The sequence below is a fragment of the Sus scrofa genome, chromosome 6 (genome assembly GCF_000003025.6).
Source record: "Sus scrofa isolate TJ Tabasco breed Duroc chromosome 6, Sscrofa11.1, whole genome shotgun sequence".
NCBI lineage: Eukaryota > Metazoa > Chordata > Mammalia > Artiodactyla > Suidae > Sus > Sus scrofa.
Window position 1 is genome coordinate 129256040 of NC_010448.4, and position 24024 is coordinate 129280063.

At 38.9% G+C, this 24024-nt stretch overlaps 1 protein-coding gene and 1 long non-coding RNA gene across 2 annotated transcripts in view; one reads left to right on the forward strand and one right to left on the reverse strand.

Annotated features, from left to right (window-relative positions):
- Positions 1–14999, reverse strand: RPF1 (ribosome production factor 1 homolog). Its single transcript, XM_021096356.1, has 9 exons — positions 14710–14999; positions 13231–13287; positions 9771–9851; positions 7596–7691; positions 6854–7007; positions 2645–2727; positions 1389–1570; positions 791–917; positions 1–228 (listed from the first exon to the last, which is right to left on the reverse strand). The coding sequence occupies exons 1-9, from the start codon at positions 14935–14937 to the stop codon at positions 187–189; spliced, it is 1050 nt and encodes a 349-aa protein (XP_020952015.1). The 5' UTR covers positions 14938–14999; the 3' UTR covers positions 1–186.
- The window catches only part of LOC102166593, a 26125-nt gene continuing 16941 nt past the window's right edge, over positions 14841–24024 (forward strand). Inside the window, exons 1-3 of the long non-coding RNA XR_001305279.2 lie at positions 14841–14956; positions 18047–18112; positions 18608–18705. This is a non-coding gene — a long non-coding RNA (uncharacterized LOC102166593). The remainder of the gene's footprint in view (positions 14957–18046; positions 18113–18607; positions 18706–24024) is intronic.

Sequence of the window (24024 nt, forward strand, 5' to 3'; positions counted from 1 at the left end):
TTGAACTTAAAAACTTGGCAAAATGGCTTTTATTTGTATTTGCTACATAAATAGTGGCAACACATGACACTTGTCTAGACATGAAAGATTTATGAAATCAGTAAATGCTGTTCTCAATGAAAAGGGTCTTTTTTTTTCATAAATTCAAGATAGGCCTGTTCAGCACAGTACAATTCCCTCAGTACTTTATAAATGGAATTTTCTTCTACTGGTATCCATTTCCCGAGGCTGAAAATTAGGAAAGAAAAAAAGTAAACAATTTATGGGTAGCATGCTAAAAAAACACATCTTGGTTTATTTCTGAGACTAAACATTTAAGCATTTAGATTTAATATAAAAAGTATTGGAAATTACTGTTCCAGTATGTGTGTATAAGAGCTTTCATTTATGATTGTAAATGATCTCTAAATTTCTACAGAACTCCTGTAGTAATAGTTTTCAAGCATGCACCAGAAGTATTAGAATACAGGCTCATAAACAGACTGCCAGCCCACTCTGTAAGTTACTGATTCAGTAGGTCTGTGGTTCAACAATCTGTCTTCCTAACAGGCTCTTAGGTCACACTGCTGGTCTTACTTTGTGAACCACTGATCTATAGGATACTTCAGATAAACCAGTGTTAATCTCTAGACCAAAACACCATATCAGAGACTGGTTCTTTCTAGCTCATGGGAAGAAATTTAGAAGTATAATTTAAGGTATAAACACCCAAAGCTTAAAATACATGGTTTTATTCTCATCTCATACTTTAGAAACTGTCTAAATGGCTTTTCAGAGAGTAAACACATACCTTATGGACCCATTCATATTCTCCATACTTAGAATCAAAGGTTCCTTTCTGAAGAGATCTTAGTTTTAAGGTAAAACGTGGACCAAGTTCCTGAATTCCCACTTTCTTTTCACTCTTGAATATGTATCTTCAAAGATAAATATAAGAGTTAAGAAAATTTGTCTGAATGAACCCAACTGTTACTTCTCTAATATAACAGGGTTTAAAAGATAATTTATTTTCTCATCTACAGTTCTCAGAATACAACAGAAAACAAGTTTATATAGAAAATGCACTTCATGGAGTACCCATCGTGGCTCAGTGGTTAACGAATCCAACCAGGAACCATGAGGTTGCGGTTAAGGATCCGCTCAGTGGGTTAAGGATTAGGCATTGCCATGAGCTGTGGTGTAGATTGCAGATGCAGCTCGGATCCCGAGTTGCTGTGGCGTTGGCCAGCGGCTGCAGCTCCGATTAGACCCCTAGCCTGGGAACCTCCATATGCCGCGGGAGCGGCCCTAGAAAAGGCAAAGAAAGACCAAAAAAAAGACAAAAAAAGAAAAGAAAATGCACTTCATGATTGAAGTCAAAGTCCAAGGAGTTAAAGCATTTTCCTCACCTGTGAAATCTGAAGAAGATATAATCCCGCTGATTGTGGAATGTGGCAACCTGCCTTCCAATAAATTGAGGATTATGGGGAAAGAGAGATGCAAACATACGTCCAATAGAATGACCTAGCCGTGTTGTAAAATTGTTCAAAATTATTTCAGGTGTGTGTTCTGTGGGGTCCTTGCCTCTTCTCTAGAAAAAAAATGAAAAATCACAGTAACAAACTGGCAAAACTATCTCACTGCAATTTCAAGTTCTGGAATTTACATGACAAGTTGAAAAATTTTAGTAACAAACTACACAGACTGCTCATCAAATCCATGAGAGGTATCTAAAATTATTTAACATGCTGGAGTTCCAGTCATGGCTCAGTGGTTAATGAACCTGACTAGCATCCATGAGGACGCAGGTTTGATCCCTGGCCTGGCTCAGTAAGATAAGGATCCGGTGTTGCTGTGGCTGTGGTGTAGGCCGGCAGATACAACTCCAATTCAACCCCTAGTCTTGGGAACCTCTGTATGCCATGGGTGTGGCCCTAAAAAGTCAAAAGACAAAAAATAAAATATTTTAACATGCAGTGAATGCACCAAAAAGAAATTTCTACCAAAAAGTGACATGTTTCATAGAAACGAAGGCTACTGCCTGTCTGCCATTATAATCTCTCAAGAAAACAGTCAGTAGATAAAACTACTGCTTTAGATACTGACTCAGAGACTTTGAAAAACTTACGGTTTCCAAATGAGGTTGTGGGGGGTGAGGGATGCACTGAGGGTCTGGGATGGAAATGATATAAAATTTGGTTGATAAATGTAATAAAATTCATTGAGTAATAAAAAAATAATAAAAAACCCATAAAGTCACGTTTGAATACACACACACAAAACTACTGCTTTAACTAGAAGAGCAAGTACCATTATTAAAATCAGGGGAGTTCCTGTTGTGGCAGAGTGGAAATGAATCCAACTAGTATCCATGAGGATGTGGTTGGATCCCTGGCCTTGCTCAGTGGGTTAAGGATCCGGCATTGCCATGAGCTGTGGCGTAGTTCACAGACATGGCTCGGACTCAATGTTACTGTGGCTGTGGTGTAGGCCGGCAGCTGCAGCTCCAATTCAACCCTTGCCTGGGAGCTTCCATATGCTGCGAGTGCAGCCCTGCAGAGCAAAAATAAATAAATAAATAAATTAGATCTCTAGGTTATAGCATTTACTACTAATCATATACCGTGAGGAAACCAATGCCAGTCGAATTTCGCAAAAAACTTACCTTAATTTCTTTACGCAGACGAACACTGCTCATTTTAAAATGTGCAGTTGGGCCATTTGGCAAATGACTCAGAATTAATCCATCTGTTCACAAAGCTAAGAACACACTGAATTCTGTAATCTAAAACTTTAATTGTCTAAACAACTAGTCCTCTGTATGCCCAGAGGCCCCTAAAATCTTTAACTAGGAGAATAAGTGGGTGCATGTATTCCCATGGCTTAAGAGATTTTCCTACTGTATCCAAAACTCTGAAAGACACACAGGTCAACTTAAATAAAAATAGAATGAACCTACAGTCCTACTTCCTACAGTATGATTAAAAAGCTCATCAGCCTCAACAAGGTATGTTTAGCATTCAACTGAAGTAGGCCAAAGAGCTAAAATCCATTACTTTAATTCTCTAACAGGAATAAGAAAGGATGAATTTCTAGCATAACTGTAGCACTGCCAATAGAATATAGGTTTACCTCCATGTTCAGAGGCTATATAACCCTTAAAAGGCACACTTTCCTACATTTGTATATATATTTCAAACATTTGTAAGGTGAGGATATGGTGTCAATTTTGAGTATCATTCCGCAGACCAAAGACTCAAACTCTCTTCCGGAAATCAAGGTTACTAGTGTTCTCAAGAGACAAGTTCTTAATTCTTAAGATTTCTCTACCACAATTTAAGGTCAACCAATTAATTAACCACTTACTGATTCTACCACAAACGGAGAACTAGGTTAGACGCCCTATACTACAAATGACGTATGAGACACTTACCTACAATTAGTAGGGCTGGCAGCCCAAGGGCTTTAAAAGTCTGGCATGAAGTGAGACTATATGATATACCTCAGGCCTTCCATGAGTACAACTTGACTCCTTCAAATACTGAACCTTAAAAGGAGGTCAGAATTTGACTATTTCAAGTCTATCTACACACGATACGAGTTTTACAAAACAGATTTGTGATTTTTTTATATAGGCATCAACATTCTCCCATTCATCTAAATTAGAAACTGTGGTGGTTAGCTTCAACTACCTCCTCTTCCACCAAATCCTTATCTACTGGCTTTACCTTCCTAAGTTCCTCACTTCCACAGTCTCCTCTTTACCTTGTTAGTGTCTTAATTGAGGTCCTGGTGATTTTCCACCCAGATTATGATAACAGTACCCTGCTTGGTTTGGCCTCTCTCTCACCATTTCAAGCACATCTAATATAGACTAAATCAGTTGGATTTAGGCCTTGGTTCTATAAGTGCTAAGCTGTGGGACTCAGATGTATCATGACTGCATCTGTACCACAGTTTCTCATGTGCTAAATGAAAAACTAGATGCTTTGAGAGTGTTGACAGCTGTAGCTAATTTCAAACTACTCTCACCGTAGAATCATCTATAGATTAAAGACATCAGCATTCATACTATGGTTCCAAACTATCTTTCAGACCTGTGGTCTCCCCATATTGTTTCCTAATCCATAGGCACTGATACCATCTCTTACACACTATACACATCAATCCCATCTTTTTTGTTTTTTGAAATATCTGCAATATTTTACTCATCCATTAAGGCCCAATTCAAATGCCACTACTTTTTATGTAAGTCAAAATTAAATTCTAAATATTCTCAGCTGTTACTTACTATAGCACTGCACTTATTTGAGTTGTAGTTGTATAAATGCCTTTCTAACTAATCCATTAACTCTAAGAAGACAGATCTATTTCTGATCAATACTAGTTCCTACTACACAACAGGTTATCAGTAAATGTTTGAACTTTTTCCTCCCCTTCCAAGATTCACCCAAGGTTCAACCTCATGAGGTACAGCCCAAAGTATTTCTATATCATTAGCACAATGACAAAAATCATAAAAATCCCAAGGGGGTTAAGAGAGGTATATCATTTCTTTCAACCTAAATCAAGGCTTGAATCCTTTCTAGCACGTTCCCACTAAATTTTGGTTTGTGTCAAAAGAAACTACAAAACCCAAACATATCAATTCCTCAGTACCTGTGTACTTATGTTATTGCCAATCTCTAACACAAACCATGCAAAATAGGAGCCATTATCCCAATCTCAGGAAAGAGGAAAAGTCCAAGGAGGGTCAGGTAGATTCGCCCAAGTTTCAAAGCTAGGTGGCAGATTCAACTGGGGTGTGATTACCCGAGCCCAAGCCCTTGACTGGAGACTTGAATTTAGAAACATACACAGGCATTTTGTCACAAGTGACTGGCTTGAAAGTGGCTTTTAGTACTCAAAGGCCAGGAATGCAAAACATCGTACAAGGTGCACAAAGACTTAGCTGACCTCAATTTTCCATTAAGAAATAATAAATAGAGGCTATAGTCTCTCTAGAAAAAGCCTCCAAGCTTCCTACTACACCACCTTTAGTAAAATGCCTACTACAGGGCAGGCACTATGCCTTAGAAACATAATCCATTTAATGTGGGAACCCTAAAGATAGGTATTATTGCCTGCATTTGAAATACGAGGAACATGGACTTTCCTGGTGGCTCAGTGGGTTAAGGATACAGAGCTGTCATTGCTGTGGTACAGGTTTGATCCCTGCCCCAGGAACTTCAGCATGCTGGGGGGCAACAAAAAAAGGGGGGGGGACTGCATGACTAACAAAAATGGCAAGTAATGGACTCCGTATTTGATATCACATCTGCCTGACCCAAAACCAGGAGGCTACTGTAAGGATAACTGACCAAGTTCTTTTCTGGAAGAGTCAAAAATTTATACCCCTATATATTTCCACCACATGGCACACAGTAGCCCTTCCTGTATCTTTAGACAGCTCTCATATCCCTAGCTTCTAATCTCCAGGCTGGATATCTTCAATTCTTTCAACTCTTCCCCAAGTATCATCATTAGGAGTCATGATTTGGTTCTGGGGAGCCCATGCTAAGTCTTTAGGAATCAGCACTATTTCTATTAGGTGCTTACAAATTAGTCTCCCTTTAATTATTCTATTTGTTTTGTTTTGTTTTGTTTGGATTATAGCAAAGATTAACCAGTAAGTCCTCTTTCCCCCTACTTCTTCCATTTACCTGTCTCATATCTTCCTCAAAGGGTAGCATGGCCTCATCTGAGCAGATATTCTTTGCCTTATAAGCTCTTTACCCAGGTGGACTTCCAATCCCTCTTACCAACATCCTTGTTAGTCTAAAGATCACTTCATGTTAACAGAGAAGACAAAAACAAATCAAGAGGTCTCAGAGTTCCTGCTGTGGTGCAGTGGGTTAAGGATCCAATGTTGCTGCAGCCACAGGTGCAGCCACAGCTGTGGCTAGGATTCTATCCCTGGCCCCAGAACTTCCATACGTCATGGGTATAAGCCATTAAAAAAAAAGTATTGTCTTGGCAGCAGGAATGTACATGCCCATTTTTAATAAAGCCGTAATATTATGTTTTAATAATTTTGACCCATTTAATTGGTCATCCTTAAAGTTACTGAGTTCATAGCCACCATGCAATAAGTAAGTAAAACAATAGCAATGACAAAAATCTAGGCATCCTTTATATGATGTTATCTCAAAACAGGAAGAAACACTTAAGGTTTAGGTGTCACGTTCACCTCAGACCTGAGACTCAAAGAAAAAGGACAGATTATTCTTGGTATCTCGGCTCAAATACCTACTTCAAAAATGCAATCCTGTGATACTGCCTTGGACAACATAAAGTCTAGCCACAGCAAACTATCTGCAGATCCCCAACTGGGTCAGCACCTTCACGCCTCTTATCTTTCCAAATGGTCTTCTTTCTGCGGTGGGTAGAAAGGTCATCCTCTGCCTTACTCACCTCCCATATCCACCCAGACTTGGCTTAAGCATCTTTGTCAGGTACTTCCTCCCTGATATCCCCAGGGCAGATTTTTACCAGTTTACACCATATCCTATAATTCTCTCTTTAATTGTACTACCCACACTATACTTTTGCTTGTTTACATGTCTATTTTCTACTAGATTATGAATTCCCTGAAGCTGTCTCTTCTTTATCTCTCCACCTTTTACTAAAGATTAAAATAAAGTCTTGCTTAATGAATATTTGCTGAATGAAAAGGAAAATTCGCCCCCAGAATCTTAAACAGAGATACATAATTCTGTGGCTTAAAAAATTATGTTCTGAAAGCTACAGGGAACATGACCTTACCCTTTTTAAAATATTTTAAAAAGGAGATGAAGGTGAGACAAGAAAACTTCCTTAAAGAAACAAAGGATACTTGGTATTTTACGATCTTCATTAATCACAATCAGGTCTGTGAAATCTCTTGAGATGCACTGTGGAATAATTTTTTTCAGAGCCAGTCCTCTTCTGTAATAAACATGTGAGTTTGGTATAACTGTGGAGAGCTGTTCACAGAGTCGTACTGTTCTCTATAAAACAAGATAAAAATCCTCAAAAGTGAGAAAGAATAAAAATCTATCTGGCGTATCTTTATAAAGAAAGGCATAATGATTATTATAAGATAGTGTTATTAATAGGGAGCAAGGCCAGGGGAAGATCTGAACAAAGTTTCATCCTTCATCAAAAGCTGATCAACCTTAAGCAATGGTTCTCAATTAGGGATAATTTTGTCATCAAGGGATGTTTGGCATTGTCTGGGGACATTTTTGATGGTTATGACTGATGGTGTGGTGGGGGCTGGCTGTTACTGCTATCTAGTAGTTACAGGCCAGAAATGCTGCTAAACATTCTATAATGAACAGGACAATTTGCACAATAAAAAAATTACCCAGCCCAAAATGTTAACAGTGCTAAGGTTAACACTTAGGAAAGCCTATCCTGAAGAACCATGCTTAGTGAATCTAACTCACATCACCAGGTCATTTTATTTAGTGTATTTATAGGCAATTATCCAAGGCAATTACTAATAATTCAACTTCTGAATAGAGTTATTTTAAATAATCTAAGTATGGTAAGAAAATTAAGAATTCAAGAGCTATACTAATTGATGTGTTTACCCCATGAGGTCTATCTGATGTAGTGATGAGAATCTTGGGACAAGTCTGTCTGTTGAAGTAAGAAGCAAATTCATCCGTAGCTTCATCATAAGCAACCTGAAAACAGAAAGATAATTTTACATCAGACAAATACTCTACTGGGCCAGCATTGTAAAGGGAGTTCCAATAGGATTCTACAACACTGATGACCTAGGTGACTGGGGATTAGAGAGCACCCAGGTAGAACCCTGGCATGTTAACATGAAGAGGTTGGATAATACCCTATTTGCAGAATACTAGTATAAAACTGGAATAAACTATCAAAAACAATTTCAAGACACAAACTAAGGTGTGTTTATTCTTGAAAAAATGGATACATCTGTGGGCAAGAACATCAGGAATCTTGTCTAGAATGATTCCATTTCCCCCACCAACCTGTTTGGTGAAAACAGTAACTTTCAAGTCTTTGCTAAAAGGTCATCTCAATAAAGCCTAACCCTGATTACTATGTGAAAACCTCAACCCTAACCAACAGAAAAATGGGCAAGAGACACGAACAAACAACTGATTAAAAAGAAAGAAAACATGAAAAGATGTCCAACCTCATTTATAATGAGAGAAAAGCAAATTAAAACTATGAGATAGAATTTCTCACCTATCAGACTGGAAAAAATTATTTGTAATTGGAAAATATGGAGAGTTTAAAGAGTAACATATATTTACATAACCTTGAAGTATTTCCCTCCTAAAAATACTTTTTAAATTCAAAGGGGGTAATAGTAGCTATAGTGGAGAAACCTGATAGATACCACTTTAATCAAGTAATGAAAGTTAATGTAACCAGTAATGGGAAAATCATCAACATGCGACTCCTGATAAGAGCATGCAAAAGTAAAGGGACTTAGGTCTGCCATTTAAGCATTTCAGAAGAAATATAAATGAAAAAGAAGTGTAATGCAATTTAACATTTAGGAAATCTAGGTGAAGTGTATATATGAACTCCTAATTAAGCCTGAAACTATATCAAAATAAATAAAATGAAGGCACACACACCAGTCTCTTATGCACACTGCTGCATATATAAAAATTGTAAACTCTTTCTACATGAAGGCGCCCTGAATCTCCTTTACCTTACTTTTCAACTTTAATAACCTATCATGTGCTAACATATGGTAATTTATTTTATTATGTTTTATTCTGCTTCCTAGAATGTAAGCTCTGGGTGGGCAGAAACTTTGTGTGTATATATGTGAGTGTTTTGTGCACTGTCAAATCCTATGTCCCTAAAATAGATCTCCAGACATAGTAGGCAATCAAGAACCATTTGCTGAAAGACTAACTGAATGAGTATACCAAGAAACATGTGAAAGAATGTTGATACAGCATTGTTTGAAAGCAAAACACACATAACAAACAAGTTTCCTGTACACAAATCAAAAAAGTATATACATATAGAAAGTTTTAAAACCTTGATTCTCAGATGTACTGTTGCAAAACATTTAAAGGGAAATGCGAAAAGTAGATTATCTTGAAACCAAGTTTTATGAGGACACAAAAACAGCATCAAATGTTATAGCTAGATACCAAAACGTCTAACAAATACTACAGAAATTTATATTAAAAATCTACAGTATAAAGAATGTTTTTCAAATGATATTAAAAAAACACTGGAACTATTGCACAGAGATTAAATAACAAATTTTTTTGTTTGTTTGTTTTTTAGGGCTGCACCTGTGGCATATGGAGGTTCCCAAGCTAGGGGTCAAATCAGAGCTACACCTGCCAGCCTACACCACAGCCACAGCAACTTGGGATCCAAGACGTGTCCGCGACCTACACCACAGTTCACGGCAATGGTGAATCCTTAACCCACAGAGCGAGGCTAGGGATCAAACCCGAATCCTCCTGGTTCCTAGGAGGGTTCGTTAACCACTGAATCATGAAGGGAACTCCAAAAAACACATTTATCTAAGCATAAAATACAATACCTTTCTGGAAAATAAATAATTACTGCCTTTTTCTACATCATTGGCGTATTATTATTTATCACAGGTTATTTCATAATATGTCAACATTATACCTGCAGTCTATTATACAACTTCACCAACTGGTACTTTAAATAAATTAAACAACAATATACGCCTAGAAAATTTATCAATGTGGTCATCCAAATTCATTTAAGATTTCTAACAGTACCTCTTCATCGTTAGGGTCTACTATGGTTTCATCATACACTCGCTGGTTGTCAATAGTCTTGGGTACAGGCTTTGGTGGAGCCTAGATAAAAGAAGAAAAGGTTAAGATTTAGAAGCATTTTACATTAATAATTTTGCACCATGGTTGGGGAAGAATAACAAGAATCTGTAAAAAATCCAAAAACTCAATCTGTTCCTTGTTTCGACCTACTGCTATATCAACCCTAATAACAATATTGAATAAAGAGGCTTTTTAACTCTCTGAACAGACACACACATACTGGAAGAAATGCTGACACTGAATAAAATGGCTTAAAATCAGGCAGAAGCAGAAGAGAGAAGAAACTGGGGTCAAAATAATTATTCACGAAGAAAGAAAAATATCAAACATAATGGAAAAAATTACATAGGTACATATATATGCAGCTTTGTTCCAGTATTTTCAAAAAGCTACTCAGAAATATCTAACAAAAGCTATAAATCTAATCCTCTCTGCTGAATTAATAACTCTTAGTTTGGTGGATAAGGAATAAAAGGGGGCAGCAATTTGTACAAAGAAATATGAACTGTCACTATGGTTAATGGAAATGAACAGTAAATAGGGCAAATGTCCAACAATAATGGAATACTGTTGGAATTAGCAATCGCGCTCACTCGGCTTAGACCAAAAAATTATATAAATGAAATGTTTAAGAGTGGGAACACAGAACTCTAAGCATACACTGACTAAAACCAATTCAAAATATACGTACACTAGAAGAGAAGAAGAAATATAAGCTGATAAACTACTTAGAATTTTAGTTCTTATTATTCTATGAAACTAATATTAAGTTTTGTTTTGTTTTTTGGCCGTGTCCACAGCATGAGGAAGTTCTGGGGCCAGGGATTGAACCTGCACTGCACCACAGCAGTGACAACACCAGATCCTTAACCCACTGCGCCATAAGAGAGCTCCAAGTTTTAAGAAATTTTTTTTTCTTTTTTCATAGAAAATTTTATTTCACAGTAAAAAAAATTTAACTTTAATTGTGGTTAAGCTTCATTATACTTTAAGCATACAGGTTTGCTTACTACTGAAGAAGACTAATGTATTCTACTGTTTTTCATTGAATATATAAGCTTTCAGCTTCACTGTCATATTTCTTATTGCCTCTAATAGTTTAGGATGAACCTAACCTTCCAAATGTCTGTTTTTTTCCGCAGAGATTCCAACTCAGGTTGCAAAATCCTCAGAAAGGTACAAAGATAGATAGACGATAGATAAATAGACAGACAGACAGACAGACTAGGGTCATTCTCTCTTTTCTTCTATGTTTCTATATTTCTCCCTATTTTAGTTTTTGTAGTATTTCTCTTCAGCCATGAAACTTTCTTCAAGTTTATTGTCTCTTTCACTCAACTGTAGTAATCTTATTCTAAAATCTAAATTGAGCTGAAAAATCTGCTGCAGATCTAAGCAAATGATCCTACTTTACTTTAGAACATAGGAGTTATTGTCAAACCTAAGCAACCAGACTTTTCTTTGTCTTCAACTTCTCCAGACTATAATAAACTGTCTTCATGAGGTAATAATCAGAGGATCTTACTTACTATATTCTAACTAAAAATTAGTTTTAAAAAAGAAAAGCAACAGACATGGAGACCAGACCTGTGGTTGCCAAGAAGGAGGGGAAGGGAGTGGGATGGACTGGGAGTTTGGATTTAGTAGATATAAACTATTGCATTTAGAAAGGATAAACAATAAGGAAGGTCCTGCTATACAGCACAGAGGACTATATCCAACACTTGCGACAGAACATGATGGGAGATAATATGAGAATTAAGTCATTTTTAAAAGGAGGCAATTCTAGGAAGTCATCTTTCAATCCCCAAAACAAGAATGGTGATATTTTCAAATGGCGATCAGCATAATAACTTCTTATAACCGACTGATTTATTGAGAGTTAAAAAGAAACTGGAGTTCCTGTCATGGCGCAGTGGTTAACGAATCTGATTAGGAACCATAAGGTTGTGGGTTCGATCCCTGGCCTTGCTCAGTGGGTCGAGGATCCGGCATTGCCGTGAGCTGACCGCAACTGTAGGTTGCAGACTCGGCTCAGACCCTGCGTTGCTGTGGCTCTGGCATAGGCCGGTGGCTACGGCTCCAATTAGACCCCTAGCCTGGGAATCTCCATATCCCAAGAGAGCGGCCCTAGAAAACACAAAAAGACCAAAAAAAAAAAAAAAAAAAAAAAAAAAAGAAAGAAACTAACATTGCTTGGTAGGATTTCCTAGGTCAATTTTATGTGACTTAACCTAACACTATTAAAGAGAATTCATGAAAAAGCAGAATGTTTAGTTTGAAAAGTGAAACTAAAATAAAAACAACTTAGCTGTGCAATAATGCAGAAGTATTTGGTAGTTCTTTTTAAAAATCTTCAATAGAAAAATTTCACTTTTTGTTGATACCACAAAAATCGCCAGATTCTTTCCTGATACATTCATTATCTGTGCTCTCTTCTTTGCCACAGTCCACCCAGGTACCTCATCTTCCTCCCACTTCCCATTCTCACTCTTCATAAATTTGTATCTTGTGTCAGCTCTCATTCTTACACATCCCACCTCTACCAACAGGGCAGAGCCTGCCCTGCCTTTCCCCAGCCCTGCATAACAAGAACCCTTTGCTTCAAGTCAGAAGAGCTCCAGTTACTAGCCCAAGCTGGGGATCTTCCTCATTCCCTGTCAGGGAGATGTGTCTCTGCCTCTCAAATACATAAAGTTAAATAAACTAAGCAATTTGAGGTATACACCCCCTTTATGTTAAATTTTGAAAACATACAAAATACCACCATTATGTTTACTGTTTAGGGACACAAACAAACATAGTAAAGATAATAAAGATGTGCATGGGGACAATAAAGAGCAATTTCATGAATGGTTATCTTTGGAGGGGAAAGCAATCAGAAAAAGAGGCACACAAGGAACTCTGAACACTACTTACTAATGCACAATTTCTTGAGAGATATCTAGTGGTCTAGTAGCTAGGACTTGGTCCTTTCATTGCAGCAGCAGTAGAGGGGGGATGGATGCGGTATTATTTTTATATCATTTTATACATCTGAAATATTTCATAATAATTTTTTTTTTGTCTTTTCTAGGGCCGCACCCACAGCATATGGAGGTTCCCAGGCTTGGGGTTCTAATCAGAGCTACCTACAGCTGCCCAGCCTACGCCACAGCCACAGCCATGCCAGATCCAAGCCGCCTCTACGACCTGCACCACAGCTCACAGCAATGCCAGACCCACTGAGCAAGGCCAGGGATCCAACCTGCAACCTCATGGTTCCTAGTCGGGTTCGTTAACCACTGAGCCACGACAGGAACTCCTTATTATAAATTTTAAAAGAAAGTGAATCAACGTAAATATCAGGAAGCATTCCTTAATGTGAGATAAAAAGCAGAGGACTAAAAATTTTATTTACCTTATCACCAAGAGCCTCTCTCTCTTTTTTAAGTTTTTTCTTAGCTGCCAACTTTTCCTAAAGGATTAAAAAAAAAAAAAAAAAAAAAAGAACAATATTGAGAAACCACCACTTATATCACAAACCCATACTGAAACTACAAATTACTAATGCTATGAATACATAAACTAAGCAGTCTTAGTAATGCATTAAAATAAACATCCTGACTTAAGATTTTCATACTTAAGTTATTATAAACCAAATGAGCTGGCCACTCAGAAAGATTTCTTTAACAAAGATCTTAACTCCTTCAAAATAATCTAAATTGACAAGTCTGAATATTTAAAATTTCACTGGTTTTATTTTTTACTACAAAGCCCCAAATTAAGTCAAAGTGCAAAATGAATGTCACTTTAAACAAGTTAACAGGTTTTTGTTGTTTTGTTTTGCATTCCTAACAAGTTGCATCCTAAAGAAAACCATGGCTATGCTGGTTGCTTCCCTTGAAAAGTAATTTAAAAAAATGGTAATGATAGAGGAGTTTTCAATTGGTCATTGGCAATAAAATCACACTAGATATTCAAATATTTTATAATCAAGATGTGCTTTTAAAATTATTAAGAATGTGTAATCGTACTTATGGCGATTCCTGAACAGACTGCTTGACATATAACAGAAGACATATTTTTTTCTTTCCCCAGCACCTGCTGACTCTCAATACATCAGATCTCGGATTAGAGATTATAGTTCTAAGAAGGCTACTAGGACACCTTTCTGCCATACTTGCACACCAGAATGGGTTAGATGCTCCTCTGTACTGCAAGAGCACTCTGTCACCTCAGAGTCTAGCCACAGTAGGCAGACAAGCAAAAAGAATACTAAGTGTGAACTTTCACAATACGCAAGAATAAGCAACTTGCCTTCAACTGTAAAGTGACCACAAATGAGCACAGTGACTTTAGGCGTTTTTCGCCTATTTGTTTACCTCCTAGAATGGTATGAAGACAACGCTGTAAAGAATACAATTACTAAAAACATTTGACAGTACCAATTTCTGTTGGGTTGCTGCAGCTATCAGAGAAGGATCATTTTGAATATCTGTATTGCCCGTACTGCAGATTCTAAAAATTAACCAAAATTAGGTGGACGGGCTAAGAGTAGATGAATTTTGCCTTCTAGGTCTAACGGGGGCCTGGCTGGGCGATGGGGGTGGACGTTCAATACTAGGAGAGCAAGACTTTCGGCTTTCGTTCTTATCAAGGACCCTAGAAGAGAGCTGGTAAGAAAAGGAATTCTTGACGTTCAGGCAAAAAGCTATGTCTAGAGAAAGTGTTCCCAAAGCAGGTCGAAGGGACCAGGACACAAAACCTTCCCCCTTTCCCTTTCGGAATTAAACGCGGCCCTGAACGCCGGCACCGGCGACCACGCATGTGCACCCCACCCCCACCCGCGCGCGGGGGACACGACGCATGCGCCCTGGCACCGCCACCAACCTCTTACCTTCCGCTGCTGCTGTTTCCACCGCGTGAACATTAAGTGTCTCCGCTGTTTGTTCTTAATCTCCGAAATGCTGAAGCCTGGGGGAAAGGCAGCCGCGGTCGTGGGTTGCACCCCACTTTCCGTCGTCCCATCCTCAGAGACTGCAGCCTCCTGAGGTTCTAAAGTGGCGGCTTTGCGTTTCAGGCCTTTCTTTCCACCGCCGCCGTTCTTATCCCCGGCCTTCGCCATGGTGTTTTTGCTACTTGCGGTTTGTACGGAAACGGAAGTCTCGTTCTCTCGGATCACTTCCTTAAGCTTTTACTTCCGGGGTCGGAAAGTTCTTAAAGGAAAATGTATACTGTTTGTGTGCTCCTTAGCTCTTTAAAAAAGTGCTGAAATTTAGGCATGAGGAGAGTTTAGGGAACGTGCCCAGCCGTGTGAACAGTGCATCGTTGAGTTGGTGGAATCCATAATTGAGCGTTTTCCATGCGCCGAGCCTTTAAAACATAAGAAAACAATCATTGTCATTACAGCCTAGAGAGAGACTAAAATGAGCTCACAAATTGTGTGATAAGCTATTAAGTAATGCACGGTATGGAAAAAATAGAACAGGATGAAAGATGCGAGGATAGAGGGGCAGATTGCTGCTTTTAAATAGGATTCTCAGAGTAGGCTTCATAGAAAAATTTACATTGAAATTTGAAGGAGATAGTGGGGTAAACTATGCAGTTATCTTGGGGAACAGCTATTAATATGAGATAAGGTGGTTTTGCAAGAGAAAAGCTGCCCAAGCAGAGGAAACAGCTGCAACTCCTGGTCCATAGCAAGCCTGGCTTGTTAAGAAAACACTCTGTAGCCAGAAGTCAAATGAGAAAAGAGGAGAGTAAGGGCGGGCAGGGGTGAATTGTGGGGGGGGGGGGGGAGGGGGGCATTAGGTGTGACAAATTGTGTAAGGTTTTGTAAGGAGTTTGGCTTTTATGGAGATGAACATTTCTTAGAGGATTGTGAGAAAAGAAATGATGTGACCGGTGACCTGGCTTTCATTTTAAAAGCGTCAGACTCTACTTGTGAGACTATAGATGAAGGAAAGTGAAAGGGGAGAAATAAGTGTCTTGAGCTAGGGTGGTGCTAGTGTAAGTGGCAAGAAGTGATCAGTAGTTCTGGAAGGTAGAGTTCCTGGGGATTGAATAAAAGGCATGAAAGAAAGAGAAGAGTCAAGGATGACTGCAAAATTTGAACTGAGTGATTGGAAGGATGGAGTTATCGGTTGAGATGGGAGAGAATTCTGGTGGAGAAAATTTGAAGGGTAAGATCAAAATTTCGGTAATGGAGGAGTTCCCACTGCGGCACAGTGGGTTAAGAATCTCGTGGCCCAGTGGTTAACAAATCTGACTAGGAACCATGAGGTAGCGGGTTCAATCTCTGACCTTGCTCAATGGGTTAAGGATCCGGTGTTGCCGTGAGCTGGGGTGTAGGTCACAGACACGGGTTGGATCCCTTGTTGCTGTGGCTCTGGCGTAGGATTGGCAGCTGCAGCTCTGATTAGACCCCTAGCCTGGGAACCTCCTTATGCCGCGGCTGTGACCCTAGAAAAGGCAAAAAGATACACACACAAAAAAAATAATAATAATAATCTGACTCCAATGGCTAAGGTCACTGAGGAGGGGGAGGGTTCCATTATCAGCCCTGGGCAGTGGTTTAAAGGATCCCACATTCCCACAGCTGAGGCATAGTTGGCAGCTGTGGCTCGGATTCAGTCCCTGGCCCTGGAACTTCCATATGCTATGGATGTGGTCATAAAAGTGAAAATTTTTTTTAAAAAAGGATTTCAGTATCAGAAATGTTAAGTTTGAGACACTTATTTGTCATCGTGTTGTCAGGTAGTTAGTTGGAATGGGTGATTCTGCAGCAGAAGGGAGAGGTATGGGGTAGAGATCAAAACTGGGGAGTCATCAGCACATGGATAGTACTTTGAACCATTGCAGTGATTCATGGTAGATAAAGAACTGAAAAAAGGAACAGGATGAAGGACTGAAAAGCTGGAGAGAAAAGGAGGACCTAGTAAAGGAGAATAAGAAGGGAAAATCAAGAGAGTAGAGTGTCATGGAAGCCAAGGGAAGAAAGTTTTTCCCCAATGGTTAAATTTTCCTGTATTCCTAATTTTAATTTTAGGAAAATGCCCTTCAAACAGAGACAGTAATCTTTTTGGATTACTGTCAGGAGTTAATTTTCTAGAAATTGCCTTAATTTCAAATTGTATGTTTCAATATTGACCTTGGGTGCTTTGATAATTCATTAATTTGGTGTCCATACTGCATTTTCCACCTCTTCAATTTCTTTTAAACAGGGTAATTAAATACATCAAAACTGTCTTCTAGAATATAAGCCTCGGAGTTCCCGACGTGGCTCAGTGGTTAACGAATCCGACTAGGAACCATGAGGTTGTGGGTTCGATCCCTGGCCTTGCTCAGTAGGTTGAGGATCTGGCGTTGCCGTGAGCTGTGGTGTAGGTCGGATCCCACGTTGCTGTGGCTCTGGTGTAGGCCGCAGCTGCAGCTCTGATTCGACCCCTAGCCTGGGAACTTCCATGTGCCGCAGGAGTGGCCCTAGAAAAGGCAAAAAGACAAAAAAAAAAAAGAAGAAGTAGAATATAAGCCTCACCAAAACCTTCTATCAAGCCACAAGTCCAAAACTGTGATTAGAAAACAAAACCTATCATATTTAGATCCAAAACTGGACTTGAATTATACAGTACAACAGAAAGGAAAAAATATTGTCGAGCTCAGAAATCACCGATATTCGGGAGTTCCCATCGTGGTTCAGTGGTTAATGAATCTGACCTGGAACCATGGGGTTTCAGTTTCAATCCCTGGTCTTGCTGAGTGGGTTGAGGATCCGGCGTTGCCGTGGGTTGTGGTGTAGGTTGAGGACACGGCTCGGATCCTGTGTTGTTGTGGCTCTGGCATAGTCCAGTGGCTACAGCTCCGATTAGACCCCTAGCCTGGGAACCTCTATATGCCACAGGTGTGGCCCTAGAAAAGACAAAAAGACAAAAAAATAAAATAAAAATCACAGACATTCAAGTTTGGCTGTAATAAGTCAGAAAATATTATGTAGTTTATATATACAGGAATAATCAGATCAAAATCAAGGAGGAAGTGGGGGGCAGAGGGAGGAAGAAGGGCAGCAGGAGGAGGCGAACCAAATTTTATTTAAAAACTATAGACTGCAAAAAATATTTTGGAAGTCTCTTTTAGCCTAAATATTTTATCTCCCTACATATAATACATTCTTTCCTCATTAGAATACAGAATAATCCTGAAATAGACTTGAATAACTGTCTTAAATTTATTCACAGGTGCCATGCACATGAAACCAAAAGCTGTTTGTGGAGACTACCTTCATGGCTTATTGGTAATAACAGGTGTGTGCGTTGAATAACAGGATTTCTTTGGTCAGAATGAAATTCTTATTTGGAGGAACTTTCAAAAGCATTGATTAATTCAGCAAATATGTATTTAATGCTATACAATAAATGAATAGGGAGAGTACGGGTGATGTGAAGCAGTGGCTTTGTGTTTATATCTCTGTTCAGATTTTAACTCAGTCACTTAGATGCTCTAAAATCTCAGTTAAATCACATAATCTTTATGAGCCTCATTGTCTTCATCTGTATCCTGTTGAATAAAATAATAATAATTTTTTTGGCTGTGCCCATGGCTTGTGGAAGTTCCTAGGCCAGGGATTGAACCTGTATCACAGCAGTAACTAGAGCCACAGCAGTGACAACACTGGGTTGCGCCACCAGGGAACTCTTTAACTGGGCTAATTATAGTGCCACATAGGTTGTTGAGATAATGTACATTAAAGAAACACACACATGCAGTACATGCTAACTGGCTGTTTTTATTACTTCTAGATCTAAGAGACTAAGCTAAACATTGTAGAGAATAAAAGACATCATGTTTACCCTCAAGTAGCCTACAGTTCAGAAGAAGATGAAACACATTTCTAGTTGTAAGTATTCAGTAGTGGTCAGTGTAGAGTGTGCCTTAACTTGGGGCCCATTTTTTCCATCTGCCTTTTCTCAGTAGTTGCTTCATTGTTCCTTATTTTAGGGTCTATTCCTAATAGAATATACATTATTTTAAAATAAAATACTAATTTTGATATTTAATATGTTTACTTATTTTACTTCTGACTTTTTTTTTTTTTTGTCTTTTTGTCTTCTCTAGGGCTGCTCCAGTGGCATATGGAGGTTCCCAGGCTAGGGGTCAATCGGAGCTGCAGCCGCTGGCCTACGCCAGAGCCATAGCAACGTGGGATCCGAGCCACGTCTGCAACCTACACCACAGCTCACGGCAACACTGGATCCTTAACCCACTGAGCAAGGTCAGGGATTGAACCTGCAACCTCATGGTTCCTAGTCAGATTTGTTAACCACTGTGCCACGACGGGAACTCCTAGTTCTGACCTTTGAGAGACCCTGGAATACAGTACTTGGACACCAGATGAGTTCAATGATCCAAACAAAGATTGTGTTGAGAAAATTTGATCTGTAGTTTTACAGTATGATTTAAGTTCTTTATATCACAGAAACCATTCCAAAGGCGTAAAATATTAATCCATTGCATGAGAAAAAGGAACACCACTATTGGGGCCAGAAGATTTTTAACTCTCAATATGATATGATCCTTTAACAAACATAAAGTAAATCAATGCTTTCTGAGCTTGAATTATGCCTTTCAGTTTGTTGCTAAGAACTGTTAAAGAAAGACCAAAACATGAGTTCCTGTCGTGGTGCAGTGGTTAGTGAATCTGACTAGGAACCATGAGGTTGTAGGTTTGATCCCTGGCCTTGCTCAGTGGGTTAAGGATCAGGTGTTGCCGTGAGCTGTGGTGTAGGTTGCAGACGCGGCTTGGATCCCACGTTGCTATGGCTCTGGTGTAGGCCAGTGGCTACAGCTCTGATTGGACCCCTAGCCTGGGAACCTCCATATGCCACTGGAGTGGCCCTAGAAAAGGCAAAAAAAACGACAAAAAAAAAAAAAGACCAAAACAGGCCATATTTTGAATATACTTTTAGACCAAATACTCATAGGTACATAACCAAAACTTAAACTATCCTGATTTCCTCCAAATACTAGCTCTGACTTAAGCTTTCTTCAGGACAGTGTGACCTTTTGGCTTCCTAGGCAATCGGTATACACAATTAAGCTTACACAGTGCTACTACCACAAAAAGACTGTTTCTAGTAACCAATCAAAATATTAATTAAAAAATGCACTCCCTCATCCATGCTTTATAAACTGAGCTACAACTGCTGAATGCTGAGCTTCTAACCACTTTCAGCTCAAAATCTACCTGTTTGTGAGCAGTTTGCTTCTTGGTCAAAAAAATATTTTTATCAAGTAAAGCTCTCTGAATTTTTTGACAGAACAGTAGAACCATTACAGAACTAGCATCTCATCTGTTACTGTTTCCTTGGTACCCAAGACCTGGTTTTGGCACTTCAGCTACTTAGCTCATAGAATTTTGAGTGTTCTCTTTTTTTCTTTATTCCATATCTTATCTTAATGACTAATGAGGTTTGTTTCCCAGTCTTTACTGACACAGAAAGTTTGGTTAAAAAGTTAATACAAGGATCCATAGTGTCTGTGGGGTTCTCACAATATCAGCTCTCCTTCGAAAGAAGTTAAAGTCAACATGAATAGAATGAATACAACTTTGTGAGGAGGTGTTAGAGCCATGCCCCCTCCTACCTGAAACTGAATTAGAATGACTAAAATATGAAGACTTTTCAGATATTGAAATCCTGGAGAGCAGAGTTCCTGTTGTGGTTCAGTGGAACATGCATGAGGATGCGGGTTTGATCCCTGGCCCCACTCAGTGGTTTAAGGATCTGGTGTTGCCATGAGCAGTGGTGTAGGTTGCAGACATGGCTCAGATCCCACGTTGCTGTGGCTGTGGTGTAGGCCAGCAGACAGCTGTGGCTCCAATTCATTTGACCCCTGGCCTGGGAACTTCCATATGCCGTGGGTGCAGCCCTAAAAAGAAGAAGAAAAAAGATCGTATTTGTTAAAATCATTACTAATCTCATTGGAAAAGTCCTCAGGTACTGATAAGCCGTCAAGCTTACAATGGTGAATAGAAGTTCTCTGAAATTCTGATTTTCTTGAATAGGGGCTTTCTTTGACTCCAGGTCACTGATGGCAGTGCCCATAATGCAGTGCAGAAGGTGGAAGCAGGGCGTGGGGGATGTGGTGGGTGGTGATGTTTACTTGATGTTTACTTCCCAGGGCTATTTCTCAGATAGGCCATCTCACTGCTACCTTTTTTTATCTGTGGACCCCTGAATTTGCCTTACTTTTCCATTGCCACCATTAGTTAGCTAGAGCCATCTTATCATTAACCTGAATATATTTTTAGAGTCTACTTATAGAGGCAGTCTGATAGGTGATTTGTGGGGGCCCTTCTACCCTACTCCTTTGTGCAGGATACTCATCATCCTCTCACCGTATGATAGAACCTCAGGCAGCATCTTGGGAGAGCCAAAGTTTATACACTTTGTTGTTTCTAACTAAAGTTCTTCATCTTTTCCAACCCACTGTGGAAAAGAATGCATTCTCATAGCCAACCCTTTTCTTCTTGAGGCAATTAACAAACCTTTTTAGTTTTTCTGAAATTTCCTTTTCTTTTTCCTATAGCAACCATATGAAATAGAAATAAAAGACTCATCCTTTATCCCTTTACACTCTAATAGGGATGATAAGGTCTTACATAATGTTGGTCTTTTGTTCCACAAAAAAACGAACAACAACAACAAAAAAAGCTAAGCTTCATTTAGGGGGAATAACTAAAGTCAGTAGCTTTCCTAGAATTTCCATCATAAGAGCCAGAGGACCTCTGAGACGGAGAGAGGAAAGGAGGAACTGAAGAAATGTTCATGAGATCAGCATTAACAGTACTGATAAGGGCAGAAACTGTGAAACTGGTTTACATTTTTTTTTTCTTTTTATGGCCACTCCTGTGGCATATGAAAGTTCCCAGGCTAGGAGCTGAATCAGAGCTGCAGCTGAGGCCTATGCCACAGCCATAACAACACCAGATCCAAGCCTCATCTGCAATCTACACTGCAGCTTGCAATATAGCTGGATCCTTAACCCTCTGAGAGAGGCCAGGGATTGAACCCACATCCTCATGGAGCCAACATTGGGTCTTTAGCCTACTGAGCCACAGTAGGAACTCCTGTATTACATTCTTATCTTCTGTATTTCTAAGTCACTTCTACTTACTAGATTAAGGTGAAAAAGTGAAGGTTAGGGAAAAGGACCCCTTAGTAAGAGATCAGGTTCCAAAGGTTTCTACCATATGCCAGGACACCCCAGGGAGATTTTGTTAATTTTTTTTTCCCCTAAAATTTCCCTTCTTTATTCTAAAGCCTAGAGTTCAGGATGCAGATCAGTATATTCCAAAATTTACCTCAGTCACAGACACTAGTTCTGTGACAGAGGCATGCTAGAAAGTTCCAATGTTCTCCAGGGATCACTATATGTAAAACATCTTATATTTGCTGAAACCTTCAGAAGACCTACAGAGCTAACTTGAGGTATGGTCCATGGACCAGAAGTAATGGCGTCATTTGGAAGCTTGATATAAATACAGAATCTTGGAGTCCACACCCAGACCTACTGAAAGATCCTCAACCAATCCATAAACACATTAAAGTTTGAGGAACACTGCTAAAGATGTGTGTTACATCCCTCACTCCCATTAATTTCCATTCATCAATCAGAGGCCTTCTTTCAGGCCAAAAACATATGGTTGGCTTATAATAATATTTTATTATTACTAAAAAACCCTTTTATTATTTATTTAAAAATGATTACACTGCTTGAAGGGAAGGCAGATGGGTTAGAACTATTGTGGACAGCTAACATAGATATTTTATATTCTAACTTAGTCCTTATATAGACATGGGATGAGATTTAACAGATCCCTTATCTAACTGCTAAGCAAAAGATAAGTCCAGGGACCTACCTTGCCATAACAATATGGCTTTATTTTTCTTTCATGAGACTATCAACAAAAGTGATTCTCAAAGTGTAGTACCAGAACCAGCAGCATCCACATCACCTGGGACTTGTTAGAAGTGCAGATGCCTGGGCGAGCCCAGCCTTTCTGAATCAGAGGCTCTGGGGATGGAACTTAGAAATCTTTAACATGCCCACTAGGTGACCCTGATGCATGCCCAAGTTGAAGACCTACTGGTCTTGATCCATAATTATCTTCAGATACATATAAGCAGACATTGAAGGTTTTGTTTCTGTAGTATCTAAGGTAAGCTTCCTTAACTGGGAACCAAATCTGCCTTTTCCCTTGTCTTCATTTGGAAAATCTAGGGGCCCACACCAGGTGATACCAGAATAATTATCACATCAAAATGTTCTTGTGGGTATTCCAAAAAGAAAAGAAAAGAAAAAAACCTCTAGAAATGAATCATCATCTTTAGGTAAATAAGAGATTAATGACTGCCTACAAAAGCATATTTACTTTTTGCCAAAATTTGTTAAAAATCTGACACTGTGGTATGTCCAGGTGGTTCTTGGACATGAAATTCATTTTTATTACTGCCTAATATTTTGACTGATTAGCCTTATTGCCCAGAAATGCCCAATTTTTCAATCTCCACAGTTGGACATAACTGCTAAAGGCAATGTGGTATGTGGATTGAATCCTGAAAGAGAAAAAGACATTAGTGGAAAATGAATGAAATTGGAATAAATTCCAAAGTTTAGTCAATTGTAATGTACCAGTGTTTTTAGTTTTGAAAAATGTACTATGGCAATGTAAAATGTTAACATTAGGAGAAAGTGGGTGAGGGTATATAGGAACTCTGTATTATGTTTGCAACATTTCTGTAAATCTAAAATTATTCTAAACTTTAAAATCTCTTTTTTATTTATTTATTTATTTTTAATTTCTTTTTTTAAAAAATATCTCCCTGACCTTTCATTTAACAAAGCCACTGAAGTGTTATCAGGTAAAAGAAATTAAAGAACTGCTCTACACCAACCCAGGCTGCCCATTTGTAGGTAGACCAGCATTGTTGAATTTGTTTTATTGGGACACCAGCAAAGCTACTAACAGTCTCAAAACATTTCCTAAATATATAGGCTAGGCAGTTAAATCAGAAAAGTTGCTTCCTTTACTCTCCATTCCTTGAACTTTTGTGTATAGAGTTTCCACTTGAGTACTTTGTACTTGGTGATATGTTGTGTTAATAATAATCCTTAAATCATTTCATGATGACTGTTCTCATCCACCCCCGCCCTC

Coding starts and splice junctions, on each gene's coding strand:
- RPF1 (XM_021096356.1), bottom strand. CDS start 14,937: ATGGCGAAGGCCGGGGATAAGAACGGCGGCGGTGGAAAGAAAGGCCTG. Junction 7,008..7,595: donor CATCAGATAGACCTCATGGG/GTAAACACATCA, acceptor CTTGTTTTATAG/AGAACAGTACGACTCTGTGA. Junction 918..1,388: donor ATCTTCTTCAGATTTCACAG/GTGAGGAAAATG, acceptor TTATCTTTGAAG/ATACATATTCAAGAGTGAAA.